General features: G+C 38.6%; 1 protein-coding gene across 12 annotated transcripts in view; it reads right to left on the reverse strand.

Annotated features, from left to right (window-relative positions):
- EHBP1 (EH domain binding protein 1) overlaps positions 1–14,986 on the reverse strand; it is a 200,855-nt gene that overhangs the window by 121,608 nt on the left and 64,261 nt on the right. For all 12 annotated transcript variants that reach the window (XM_085054353.1, XM_085054362.1, XM_085054361.1 and 9 more), the window contains exons 6-7: positions 6,369–6,550; positions 4,335–4,474 (exon numbers count right to left, since the gene is read on the reverse strand). In XM_085054353.1, coding sequence (XP_084910479.1) covers positions 4,335–4,474; positions 6,369–6,550 — 322 coding nt within the window. The remainder of the gene's footprint in view (positions 1–4,334; positions 4,475–6,368; positions 6,551–14,986) is intronic.

Raw genomic sequence — 14,986 nt, forward strand, 5'->3', positions numbered from 1 at the left:
TACTCTGCCAATATCTATTGGACATCCTAAACACTGACAGTGACAAACCCTCAGCAGAATTCCTCTGTAATGTACCTCCTCACTGATCCTGACCTGAAAGCACAAATCTACTTACATGGGATTACACCAGTGTCTGTCTACATAGAGTTAACCATCCTCACCTCCTTATTTTTAGCTCCAACAAAAAAGACTACTGTCCTAAAAAATAACACCAAAACTGCCCTAAAACTTAGCTTTCTCAGTATAAAGCCATACATACACCTGAGAGATCTGCATAATATAATACTGTCTTCTGGGAATTGTTAAGACTCAAGACAGACAATGGAACATACCTTTCTGTGCTCAAATAAAGCAGAGCTGACCTCATAAAACAGCAGTACTAACGAATTAGTAGTTTAAAACAGGCTCAGATGCTGACATGATTTACAGTTTATTATGTCAGCATGTGAAAAAAAAACCCAAAACAAATATAATTCCGTTTTTATTGTCAGAAAATAACAAATTAAGTGCAGAGCTTTAAAAAGAGGGAGTTCTTTGATGTGGTCTGAATCACCTGGTCCTATCTGCCAACCTAAACACCCATATGCACTACAATGTTTCTCATTACAATATTAAATGGTTTATGTCATATTTTGGAGTATGGAAATGGTAGGTTGGAGATTTATATCCTGTATTATCTTTTATAAATCTCATTATCTACAAACATACATTAGCTTGTTCTACAAGCTTGTCACATAAATCACTGGTTTGGGTTTTGGGGTTATTTTCATTCTTCTCTCTTTCTCTCTCTCTCTTTTTTTTCTCTCCAAAGCAGCTTGGTGATCCAGCCAAAAAAAAAAAAAAAAGAGTAAATTTACCCGAAGTTTTCAAGAGAAGTATGGTTTTGCAAATTGCAAAAAAGGGTTACACATATTGCTATCCAGAAGCCTGCTCTTGAAACACACTGGGATTCAGACTCCTGCAATAGGTAGCACGTGGGCACATTGCTGATTCCATGTGGTGCCCCAGGACAGCCACTGTGCCCCTGGGCAGATGGAGCAGGAGGCAGCTATTAACTTCAGCATGAGGCTCGAAGTAGCAATTAAAACATTAAGAGAAGCAACATATTTATTACTGCCCTGTTTCTGAGTTATGAGGCACGTTTTCTTCAAGTACGTTGGGAAGCCTTGTGTTCCACTGAAGAATAAGGACAGGGTAATTCTGGGAGGTTTAAATCTATGTATATTGACAGTGTAGAAACAAAATATTTGAAACTTATTTCAGGGCAACAAACAGTTTTCAACTTCACACAGAACAGTCGGGGGAGACACAGCTTTTACACATAAAAAAATTCAACAAGAAATACTGGGAAGGAAGAGGGGGAAAGCCTGAGATGGAGGGAGATTTCTTTAAGTGAAAACAGTGCTTCGAATGGGAAACATCTTTCATTAAGGTCAGTTGTATGGCAACAGCTCCGTGTTGACCACACCAAATTCCACAGTGCTTTTGAGGTTGGTCAGTACTGGTCACCTATTTCCTAGCTGAAGAAACAGAGGCACAGATAGCTACGCTTATTTAGGCAACACATCAAGGAAGGGAAGCAGCTTTTCCTAACTCACCTGCACCATCTAGAGCCCCACAGAGCAGACCTCCCTTGTTCTCCCAGCAGTGGATATATGTATGCTCATCTACGAAACTGTAACTCTAGGCACAATGAAAAAAAAACCCACAAACAAAACCAACAAAAATTGTTGTACCCTGCAAAAAGGAACAGTGATAAACAAAAGACTTGCAGCACCTCTTGCAACTGTGCCTTGGCAATGATAACTTTTCAGCCATCAGGACATCCACTGCTTCTGTCAGAAAACCTTGAGTCAAAGGTAGGAGAACAATCCCTCCTTCTTTGCTACTTGCACTTTACTTTTTCCAAGTCCAATTCCAGCCATGAACTGTGTAATGCTCCCATGGTTCCCGTGAGGTGTTTCTGGCAGTATCCCTGTTTTACAGTTGGGAAAACAGGCGCACGAGGTGAGCGATTTGCCGCGGGGCACTCTGAGTCAGTGAAGCATTCCAGCTCCTCAGCTGCCAACACCCAACACAGCACAAGAGGAGAAAATGTTGGTAGCAGCAAGCTTTTGAAAGGGTTATGTAACTTCCTCAGTTAACTTTGTGGTATGCTGTGAACACTGTTTTTGAAAGAGTTCTTTGCTACATCAGTTTTGTCACATTTCCCTCTTTCTGAATTTTTTTGTGTTTTTTAGTGATTCCTCCTACCTCATTCTCCCTTGCTTCCTCAGCTCTTCTAGCTTTCCCCATTCATTATATTTATTACAGGAGTCACTGCAACTGCCAATGAAATCAATCTTGAACACATGTTGAAATAGATGCTTTACCTTTTATTTATTAATGTTTACTTACTGCCCTATGTTTTATGTTCTCCCATTTGCTTGGGAAATTGCATGCACTCAATCCCTTTCAACATCCCTCCCCAAAGGTGGGAAAAGCTGGCCAGGCTCACAAAGCAACTCAGTTGCTGTAGCCAACATAAGAAGAAAAGGTCCAAGTTTCACCTTCCCCACATCATGATTCATCTACAAAAAAACCAACCTAACCCTTCCATCTTGTATCATTAAAAAACAGTATCAGAACAGACTGAGCAAGGCACAGACACTGTGTATTCCAGAAGTATTTATTACTTCTGCCTTTCAAGAAGGTATTGTTAGCTTTGAAAAGGTAATTTTAGCCTTTGCAACAGCAGATGGAAGAGCTGAAATGACTCTAAAACACCTTGAGTGAGGACCTTGTGTTGCACATTGGGCAGCTCACCCTTCCCTTCTATCTCCAGGGATGTTCACTCCATACCTAAAGGATAGTGGAGAGCTTAGTCTAACCTACATTAGATTTTTGCTTGTTCAGGAATCATTTGTAGCCTTGTTGAACGCTGCAAAATCAGTAGAGTTGAGAAGCAAAATCTGATGCTTTTCAACTGCTGCCCTTCTGCATATGGGTTTTCTGCAGTCCTCAGTGCAGTACACAGGCAGATCTTAATAAAACCCTTGTGCACAGGAGTTTCTATAGACTGGACATTACCTCTCCTCAATTTGGCCCTGTCTGTGATTATCCAATGGCCTGGTGAACATGTCAGGTTTTGAGCTGATTTATTCTGGTTACACTGGGAAAGAAGTCGACCTTGCAGAATGATTTCAGTGTGACCAGACTGGTACATCCCTGCTCCCTGACCAAGAATACATTATCTTGGTTTCTCAGATATTTCATTCCAGACTTTCCAACATGCTCTGTGCCAGACACATACAGCACATGCAGAGATTTGGCCAGGGTAAAAAATGTCTAATTGAATATGTAAAGCACACAGAAAGCATATTTGCATCCTTTCACAACACTAAATGTAACTAAGTAATAACTGCTTCAGGCTGAACCTTTTGATTGAACAAAAGCTCAAAAAGAAGTGATGAAAGTAATGTTTCATAACACTGAACCAATGTTCCTTTGAATTTTCAAGAACAGATTTGACAATTCACTTCTCTGCTTGAGATGCTCTTCCCCCACCTTGGGAAAGGATCCCTTTATTTCAGACATTTTTAAAGAGCACTGGAAGTTATGAGGTCTGGCACCAGCAGTTAATTTCCTTTTCCTGATTCTTCACACAAAGAGCTCCTACAGAACTCACCTGGTGCAGTACCACATATTGATCTCTACCAACAATTTAACATCATCTCATCCTGATCTGACTTGCCTCGATTAGTTCAGCTATCCTGCACACACTAAGCATTTCCATCAGCAATTCAAATGTGAATTACACTACCTCACTTCAAACAACTTCGCTAACAAATTTGTTAAAGTCCTTTAACAGCTTCCAAATTTCTTTTCCATGAGATACCCCCACCCAAAAGGCAGCAATATGCTGCCTGGAATTGCCATGTTATTGAGCAGAACCTCAGCATCTGTCCGTGGCACAACTCATTTCGCAGTTATTCTCACAAACTGCCTTCATTATTTCACTTGAGCCTCTCCTCCTGTCCCCTCACTCACTGACCCTTCCCCTCCACTTTTTCTGCTCCTCTGTTCACACTGGTTCTTTGCTTCCCTAAAATGCTACCTATTTAGTCCATTCTCTCCTAAAAAGAGGACACAGACACACAAACCAATGCTCATGAATTCACAGATATTAAACCTTGTTGAGTTCTGGATGGGTTCCTCTTCAATCGAGCTATCCTGAATATTGTTTTGGTTGTTAGGGCTTTTTTACAGTTAAATAAAAGTACAGCATAAGGATAAAAACCATGGGACAATTAGCAAAGGAAACTATATTTTACCATGCCTGTGGCAAAACCAACCTGTAATTTTTGCAGCCTTTTCCTCTTGATTCACTCTGTTTTCTTCATCTTCCTCATTGTCTTCCTCAAAATCGTCTAGGTTACCAATATCAGCTTGTTTCATACTCATCAAACTAGCCAGGCTTTGCATGTCTTCATCCCTAAATAACAAATGTCATACCAGACATTAAAATGCAACTTGTTAATACCACATCTGATATTACTGCATTCTTTAAAATTCTTTAAATATTTTTATGTTTTCTTCAGGGAGGTCTATGATCTCGTATCTGATCTTGAATATAGTGAAAGAACGAAATGAATACACTCATAAATATATATCAGTTTCTGAAGGGAAAGTTTTCAATCAATAAAATTGTAAAGGGTTAAAAAAAAAATACTGCTTTGCATCAAGAGTTTACTTAACAACTGTTTCCTAAAATTTTAAACAAGCCCAGAAAGGCTGGTAAATGCTTGCCTGATCTGCTTTGGTTAAAGTGAAAATGTTTGGCCAGACCTACTGTCCACATGCTGCATGCAATACGTATCACTACATTCATTTATAACTCCTGATGCTGTTACAGAAATTAAAATCCCTTTTCTAAATATCTGAAATCATTAACAAGATAAAAAAGGTTAGTAAGGCAGTGTCTATTTACACATACTGGAAACAAATGCTTTCACAAAGAGCAACTTTTTTCAGGTTCCTTGCTCAGGGCACTCTGAAAGCACTGTCAGTAACTCACAATCTACCTGACTTACAGTCTCAGTCTCAAACCTATCAATTTCAACAGGAAGAAGGTATATCCAAACCTAAATGGATCATTTTTTTATAAATTATGTCCTCAAAACCCACTAAGAGCATAGCACAGCTATTTGCTGTATAGTTCATGGATGCTGGTTGTTCCAAAAAAGTTAAAGAGCTGACCAGCTACTTGACTTTTTCCATTCTCATTTTCAGCTGCATTTTACCCATGCTAAATCACAGCTAAATACTTCAAAATACCATTCTTATTATGATATTTATGCCAAGATGTGGTTCACAACAGGTTAATTGGAGAGGGAAAATAGTCATAGTAATTAACTATAATTAATGCATCTGTGGCTTTCAAAGCATGCACATAAAAAAGTTTTTTGTTTTTTAAATGTTTTAACATGGCAGACTGGAAAGCTGTTCATGCAACATTTTTGGGCACTTGTATTGAAGTGGGCAATGTCTACAAATGCATTCAGAATACTGAAAGCTAGAAGTAAACTCTTAGTCTTTTGGAGGGGGAAAAAAATTAAGAAGTAGAACAACCATTAGAGCAGTAGTTTCCCCATCTACCTCTTTTTGTTCCACCATTCTCACATTGCCATATTCTAGAGACAGAAAAACAAAACTACCCTAGCTGAAACCAGGACTGTGACAACCAACCCATTCTCCAGCCACATGAAGCTGTCAATATCCAACATCTGGAATCTGACAGAAATTGCAGGAAAGCTTACAGCATCTGCAAAAATAATCTTTGCCCTCTGCCCTCTAAAGGCCATTGAAATAAGGGACAGAGCCAAGTGGGTGAGTGGAAGGAGTAGTAATCAGTGCCTAAGAGAGCTCTTTCCACAGCATGTTCTTGCGCTCAACCCAAAATCTTCCATCTGACTCCACCCTCCCTCACCTTCCCACTGCCTTTGTCCTTAGTGCATTCTTTGTGAAAAACCAGTGGGTTCCCTTGAAGTCTGCCAAGGGTATTGTTGGATGAACACACACATGCACATAAACATACACTCCTGCTGATTTCAGACCTGTAGATGCTTTTAAGCTGTTGTTATTTAAAATGTCTGTAAGAGTAGAGCACAAGCCATTTGTCTCTGAAGAACACAAGGCTGAAATCAGAGTAAGAAACAACTTTTACTCAGTTAAGAAACCAAGTATGGCAGGAATGATAGGTATGCTGAAGGATACTCTCAAATTCCACCATTCTATACAGAAAGAGCTCTTTATCCAAAGAATTCTTTGAAAAGCAACACAAAGCAGGCTATCTGGTTTAAAAAAAACCCCAACAAACAACAACTTACGTGGCTTTTCCTTCCCTCAGGAAAATACAAGATAAGGAGAACTGTAGTGTGGCAGATACCACTTTCTTAGACAAAGGCTTGAATTTTAACCTGACATCTGTCTGTGTAGGCATGGGGCTGGCATATTGCTTCATGTTGATGCTGCTGGTGGCAAGTGCTTTTCTACGTCCAGAAGGAGATTCCTGAAAGCAAAACAAAACTAATGTAAAAGCTGCTGTTACACTAAAACCTGCATGTGCACAAAACAAAAAATACACTTACTAAATCTGTACCTTTTTTTTTTTTTTTAAATCATTATCACCCTATTGAGAGACAGAAAACCATTTCTTAAACTACATCAGTCACTAATGCTGGTGGATCTTTGAACATTTTCTCAGTGCAATTGGAAAAAAAAACCAAAAGGTTGTCCATTGTGATTAGTGATGTTCCATACAAGATCTAGGATGTCTTTAATGACTTGAGCTTGAAGCAGATCCACAGCACACATTCAGTTAAACTACTGGGAATGTATTTCCATCTCTTTTCACAGTAAATTGGGACTTGCTCTGTCCAAACTTGGGTAGTTCTGGATTGGAATTTCCAGCATATGGAAGACATGGGTTTCAACCATGCATGTATTTCTTTCCATAATGATATGAGGTCATCTAGTCTGTGTTCCATGCTCATATATATTACTTGAATATTTTTCAGAGCAGTGATTCTTCTCATTAGTGTTGTACATTCACTATCATGAATCACAGGTTTCTGATTTTAAAGTTGACAATCCTTCCGAAAATACTGATAAAAAAATTGCAAGAAAAAAAAAAAGAGCAAAATAGAGAAAGATAAAAGCCAAAATTTTATTTGAAAAGCCTAAGTTGTATTTCAATATAGAAGTGTTGCTCATGGTTTAACAATTCAGACTAATAAATCTAAAATACATCTAAGAATCTACTCTCTTGTTCTATCTAGTATCATCAGCAGCAGGAAAGGAATGATTATATGTAATAAAGCTCCAGTAACAAAAAATAAAACAGAAAAGCCCTGCTATTAATTCTTTTGAAAAATGTTCTCACAATAAGACTACATTTTACTGCAGTTGACAATTTGTGTTGAATAAAGAATACTAATTCAATCAAAACATTCAAGCATCCTTTTTCAAAGTACTTGACATTTCTGCCCAGTAGAATAAGTCAGAATGTAATGTGTCATCCCCAAAGAATACCTTGTTTAAAAAACTAGCCTTATCTGACAGATTATGCACAGCAATATTATACAGAACTATTAGTGCATGTAGATACCTTATGAATGAATTTCAAAAATGCATCAAACACTTGAGAAGGATTTAGGCCCTCTCAGAAGAAATACTTAAGAATATGCAAATATTCTCAGCTGAATCAAGTTGAACAGATGCGACTCTCACAAACAATACAAGTGCTCTTTCCCCTGCTGCAGTTGCCAATCAAAGAGCAAGATTAAGGTCCAAGGTTCTGACAACGTGTAAAATGGAAAGGATGAGCAGGGAGTTTCAATTATTACACAGATATGGACAATAATCTGTTATTATATCATACCTTTAGAATAACTAACATTACAACTCGTTATAGCGAATGCAAGGTTTAGTTGCAGTGCCTGTTCAGGCATCACCACCCAACAGCATCTCAGAAAACTCATCCTAGGAGATTTTGAATAGTAGATGGTGACATTAAGATGTTGATCTTAGCAAGATCAACAGATCTTAGACACAACAAATCATGAATGTGGGTGCTTGCTTGCAGCCTTCCAGATGAATCACTGATCAGCCATACCATGCCTATGCTCCCATCAGTTTGCCTATGAAAATCACTTCTCAGCAGGTGTGAACATCCCCAGCCCAACAAAGACCTGGATTTATTTCCTTGTGTAGCTACAAACACTTTCTCAGCTGTACCTCACCTGTTACATGCACCCAATGCTATGAAAGCAACACACAGACCTCCCATGAGGTCCCTTGGGGGAAGCATTGTAGGGAACACAAAGTTTTGCCTCAGTGAGTCTGAAAAACAGGGATAACTGGGGGCAGAGCTACTTTCTCTTGTTACAAACACACCATCTTATCTGACAAGGCAGATGCATGCTGTCTTTATCAAGGTGATTTTACTTAATAAGTCAAAGCAAACAAGCCAAGCCAATTGAATTGCCAATTCAATGGTGATTCTGAAGTGAACAGAAAGAACATTAAACTTGCAAGCATGCAAAAGCTGGACACGGATATCTAGGCTGCAGGATTTTAAAAAGTTGTGAAATTACATTTTCACTTACTATCTACTTATTGTACAAATTATCATCTTGTTATTAGCAGCTTCAGATTATCTGAATCAGAGAGTGAGTAAGAGACATGAATAAGGAAGAGGCAAAGTTCTCCCAGTGAAGATGATCATCAGCAATTCCTTATGAAATCTTCTGTGGTTAGCTGATGTAGAGGAAAAGGGAGAAAAGAATGCTGGCAGATGTGTGCCAGGACAAAGGGAAGAAGCCAGCCATGAGCAAGATGATTTTCCTATCACTACAGATCCTGATGTGCCGTGAAGAATAAGATACACTTGGCAATCAAGTGCAGTCTTCCTAAGAAATGAATTAATGTCATAATATTTTTGTGGGCCAAAGACAGAAGTTGACTTTTCAGGTTCCAACTGCCTACAAAAATCCAAATCTGTATGTTTATCATACAAAAAAAAACCCAACCAAAACCCCCAAACCCAAAGAAACATAGACAGTCCCTGATCTTTCAAGTCTTATTTTGCTTCACATACAAGTTAAAATATATCCTCCTTCTCTCCTTGAAAGTGAAGTGTGTTAGAAATGTTTTCTCCTTTTAAGCTTTACAGGTTTGGCCTTACATGGTTTTAGCTACATAAAGTAGAGGGGGAAAACTTTTTGCACCTGAAAAGAATATTCTCAAGTTGCTTAAGTCCATGACTGATTTCACAATGGATTCTGTTTTCTGTGCTGATACACAGTCAACTTCTAAAAAATTGTCTTTAAATGTCAGAGCATGCTAATAACCACTTCGTACAAATATTGTAGCAATTTTCTTCAAAAGAACCTACATGCTTCCTATAATACAATGAGTTACTCCAAAACCACAGAGACATTTTCTTGCAGAAGAATAATTAATCCTTAAATTAGCAGAGACAAAATAATCCAAGAGTGGAGTAGACAGAAAACCTACAACCAGAGTAGACAGAAACAGCTGAGCAGTAGGATGGAATGAGTTATTCCAAAGAGAAGCCCACTTTGGTAGGATACTGAATAAATAATATCCATTTAATGGTAAAAGTCTGATCTGATGTTACTTGTGTCTCATATGAGCATATGGAGTTTTGTGGAAAGTAAAGCAGGGATCCCAATGTAAATGTTTTAATTGCTCAACTTTTCTGCTTTTGCCTATATAATACAAGTTTGAAATGTGTAAGGCTCTGTCATGCCTCCAGGTATTTTACATACATGTGACTGCCAGGGTTGCCACATTCTGTTTTGTGGAAGGGTGGCATGAAAAGTCAATTTTGAAGTCACAAGAGGGAAACAATCCAATGCAATAATAAAGAGAGGTGACAAAATACAACACTTGACTGTGAAGACGGAGCATATTCTATAAGAAAACAACAAGTTGGAAGTCCTTTACTTTTAAGAAAGGCAGTGCATTATGCAAATAAAATCAACTATGATATCTGAATGTCAGAGGAAGACAGAAGAAAACATACAATGCCTGTAAAATACAAATACCTCTATGTTATCTTTCAGCTCAAGCATCCCACTGAGATTGAGAATGGGCACTGCTGGGCTCATAAGAGCACGGAGCATTGGTTAAAAGCCATTTTTTGTTGTTTCATGTTTGTTACTGTATAGTTATAACAAGTGAAGCAGCATATTAGGAAAAAAGTGCCATTCTTCAAGAAATCATTAATAAATTATTAAAAATATAACTACTTGGTATGTTAGCAGAAACTACAGCCAAGACCATATCCTGCATAACAGAGTAATGGCTGTGCTGGGTCAACTAAAGGCTCTGAGAAACCTGTATATTATTTTAAAAGTACATTGTTTGCAAAAGTGATCATTGTATTTCACTTAAGAAGAGTAAAACCTGCATATAAGCACATAGCAACACTTCTCCTTCATTCTCTCCTATGTTGGGGAATTTCTGCTTTTGTATTCTGCACTTTTCTCTCACAAGAAGCTTCACTCCCCAGGACAGTCTCCTCCTCCTACTGCCCAAAGTCCCTGAATTGCCTCAAACATACACCATATTTTGGGTGAAATAACCCTGTGTGGGCAGTACATCAAGTTCTATCAGCTGGCAAAGCAGCAGGATGAAGCACATGGCTGGCTCTGCACTATGCCCACTGGGTGGTTGATAGTTGTGCATCCTGGTACTTTAGAAAAAATTTAGCAAATTATAAAAATCTGGAGTAAGAAGAGCTCAAACCTAGAAAAACAAAAACTAATATAGAAAACAGAAAGAATTCAGACAAAGAAATATGTAAAGCAAGAAATACTAAGTAAATCAATAAAAGTTGTATTCCTTTTTTGTACAGAAGAACATTAGCAACAGTGAACTCAGGTAGTTCCCAATTCCTAACCATGCTGTTTGTGTTTGCACAGACTTCAGAAACATTGTCACCTCAGATACCAATAGAAGTGCAATTCACTGGTGCCATCAGAAAGACAAATTCCAGTCAATCTGAAGCTGCAGGAATTACAAGCTGTGAGTGCAGAGCCAGGCTCAGATGAGCTCTCACCTTGCACTCAGCTCTGCCAAAGCCTGGGGACCTACAGCACACACAGACTGCAAACAGGGTTTCAAACAGCTGTGGATGGTTTTTCAAGGAGCATCTCCAACACTATTCCTCCCCAGCATTTTAAGTTAGTTCCACAAACCCTCAAATGAGCACCACATTACAAATCTTGGGGCTAGAGAAGGGAAAATTAACATTGGCTGCATTTACTGTCACAGATACAGGGCCAGACCAATTTATCACACCAATTCCTTTTCAGTAATGCAACCATGCATTATTCTCTGCCACAACATTCCTGACTCTAAGCAGTGTCAGGCATCCCAAAACTTACTATACAGGAAGTGCCATCCTTCCATAAATATCTGCCTGGCATAAAGGATTCCCACAGCCTGATCTCCTTCTACAATGAAAATAACTTGGAGCAGTGCTATATACCACAAGCCTTGTCTAGGAATCATCCCCATCTTTCTCTACTAAAGAGGTCCTTTCACAGCAAACAGGACTGAATTACTGTAAGGAACTAAGACCAGAGAGCCTGGACCACAGCTATAAAACAAACAGCTTATTTTTCCTTGGAAGATGATGATCACAGATGACAGACACATCCCAGTATTACACAGTGCCCAACTCTGTTCCAAAGGAAGCAAGCCAAAAGATTAACACCTTCACATGAAAGGTCTGAACTCAGACTATTAATTTATAGAGAGACAAATAATGCTGTAATGTGAATTTCATGCAGTCTTCTTTCCTTAAAAATGTATTTTTAATGACCTTGTATCCTGTATTTACCAACTGACTGGCAAGTCTTCTTCAAGGTTAATATAAGAGGTGCAAATAAGTAAGAAACAGCTTTGTATTTTCTGTTAAACTGCCTCCAAGCTTCTAGAGTTACAAGCATCAAAATATTGGCTGGGTTTTGTTCATGGGGTATATTCCTCTGGGTTATTTGGGCTGGGGAAAGAGTCCCCCCCGAGAAATCAGCAGGATGTGTTTTACCTCTGCACACCTGAACTCAGCTTGCCTACACAGAGCTGTGACCCTGCTGTGCTGTCTTGTAACCCCTGAGGCTCCAGTGCCCTCCTTCCCATGCACACATATTGAGAAATAACAGGAAAACATTTCCATTCAGCAGAAACCAGATCAAAAAGTACTGAAGTTCTTAATGATTTAGATAGTAAATTGTCCCTCTTTAGTAGAAATATATTAAGCAATTTGTAAGCACTGTACAAACATTATCCAAAAAAAGACCTAACTAGGGAAGACAACAAGTTTCCTAACTGGATATTATTTTGTCAAAAGGAACAATAATTTTTATTGTCTTTTTCACAGACAAGGAAAATGTACAGCATAATATTTTCAGGGGCCGCCTTTTCATCTTTCACAAAAGCAAATGCTAAAAAAGCCCACAAAGATACACAGATTTTTAAGGAGGAGCAAACTTTGGCAGAAAATAATTGACAAAGCAATTTGTCTAGCTCTAAAAACTCCGTGAGAGAAACAATGGGTTTCACTTTCCTTTGGCTTCAGAATAAAATGGAGACTGTTTTGGAAGAAAGCTGTCCCCTGCCACAAAGCCCAGAGAGGAGCTGGAAGGTTCTCCCTCTCCCGGCATGGGATGCCAGCCCTGCGCCTGAGCCGCACGCACCATCTTGCTCAGATGAAAAGATCACTGCTTCACCAGCAGAGCAAAATGGATCACTACAGAATTTAATTTGGGAGAGTATACAGCAATTAAATGCTAAAATAGACAAGCTACAGGGAGCTCTCTCAACTGGAGAGAGTAAATTAGAAACTATGTCAGTTAAAATAATTTAGACAGGCGGATGGGAGATTTGGAGGACCGAATGAAGGCAGCATGATCTCTGCTGAAAACTTGTTTAAAAGCAAATAATGGTTCAAGGTATCCAGAACATTATTAACAATTATGATGCATTTGAATGGAGAATTTAATGTTTAAAAAATTCTGCACATACTGGGAAGGATGGAGCCCTAGACATGAGGGCAAGGAATGAAACAAAACATTTTTAAATGTTGAAACAGCTACCCTTAATTACACAAATATGTATTTGTTATCCCTTGTCCTTGTCAGAACCAAAGTCCTTGTACCAAACCATTTATCATACTGGTCATATCTTAGGTTTAAGCTCAAAACCACCAACAGGATAGTTTTAACAGCACATCTAGATTGATGAATCATTACTTTGGAAGCACCACACATTGTTTCTTACTTAGCACAAGCAGAAATAATAATTTCAGTAAGCAAAGAGAAAACACTACATATTACTACAGCAACTGTCATCTTACAGCCCCATGAGATTTCACTGGCACCCCAAAAGACTGAGGTATGGTGTGAAAGGTTCTTTCTGACCAAAACCATACCCATGGGTGTGCTGTAGATAACAAACTGTTCATCTTCACAGGCTAATCCTCTGCATGCACAGACTCTGGAAACCTCCAATGATTAACACCAGACAGGAAGTTTAGAAAGAAACAATACCTAATAAATTGATACCTACACTATGCAGAATAACACCAAGAAAATTCAAAGGTCATTTTTTTTTTAGCAAAAAATACTATTAAGCTTCTTAGACAACTACTGGACAGATGGCAAAATATGTGCACCATTAAAATTTTAGTTGAGCAATTTATTAAGAAGCCATACGTATGAGACAGGTATCTCCTTCTCAAGTGGGCTTGCTGCTTACAAAGGACAACAGAGACAAATTTACATGTGAGCTGAGTAATTTTAATAAGTAGCAGGTAACTACTGAACCCTGAAATACTGAACCTTGCAAAGGATGTGGCTAACTGCTTTATGTGTCCATTTATAACATCTTCAATTGCTTTCTCCTTTGGACTGTTTAGTAATGCAGGAACAATTCCTGAACACTCTCCCACAGAAGGATGCAGGAGTTAGCAACTGCTTTGAGAAACATTTGCTTTAATATTTGCAGCTTGTTTTTCTCTTTCAGATCGATCCCTCACAGTGTGCCCTCTGCTGCTGGGAGCAGTTCCCATGCTCTGCTTCAGCTAAGGCACTTCCAGACAGCATTCCCCCTAGGCTGGGAATGTTCCTACCTGCTTTTTAGGGGTTTGTTGTGTAACTCTACAGTATTTCTGTAGAGTTAGCTTCGACACAAAGTAGAAATACAGATATTTACTTAATGTTAGGGAGTGGGAAACAGCAGATGACAAAGTTACCTCCTAAATTTTTAGCACAAACTGGAGTAAGAAACACACTTATTCTGTGTGACCTCCTCTTTCCAGGGCAGGGACAGGGGAGCTGACTTGATAACCATGAGTTTATTTTCTGCTTAGCAGCTCATAACTCCACTTTTTTTTCATGTATTGACTAAAGGGTCTTACAGGTTGTTCTCTGGTTTTTGTTTTAAAATAATGGGCAATACTTGTTACAAAATTTATTTTAATCCCACCTCCCAGTGCCTAGCCCTTCAGCTCTACTTTGCCTGACAGGAAGCCTCCATTGCTATGATTGACTCTTCTGCTGTCTGCAGAGGTCTCCTAGGAATGCTGCCACAGCACCTTCAAATAGCCACACAAGAGAGATGTCCAGCTTGTCCCTTAACAGAATTCAGTCTTTAAAGGTAAAAAATGTTTTGTTTTGGTTTTTTTTTAAAGGGTAAACTAGTTGCCTATTTATTGTTGGCTTCAGATGTGAAAAGCGCTTCCGTTGATTACAGCTTCTTTTCTCTTTCCATTCCAGTCTCTGAATTTCCTTACTCTGTTTTGGTGTCACTTCAAGACAAATACCCAGAATTTTTGATGTTAAAAAGGTAGTTTTGAAATAATACTTCAAGCTCAGGAGTGAATACTTAATGTGAATTCAAAATAATATTCAAA

This window comes from Lichenostomus cassidix, chromosome 3, assembly GCF_008360975.1.
Source record: "Lichenostomus cassidix isolate B80296 chromosome 3, HeHo_3.0, whole genome shotgun sequence".
NCBI lineage: Eukaryota > Metazoa > Chordata > Aves > Passeriformes > Meliphagidae > Lichenostomus > Lichenostomus cassidix.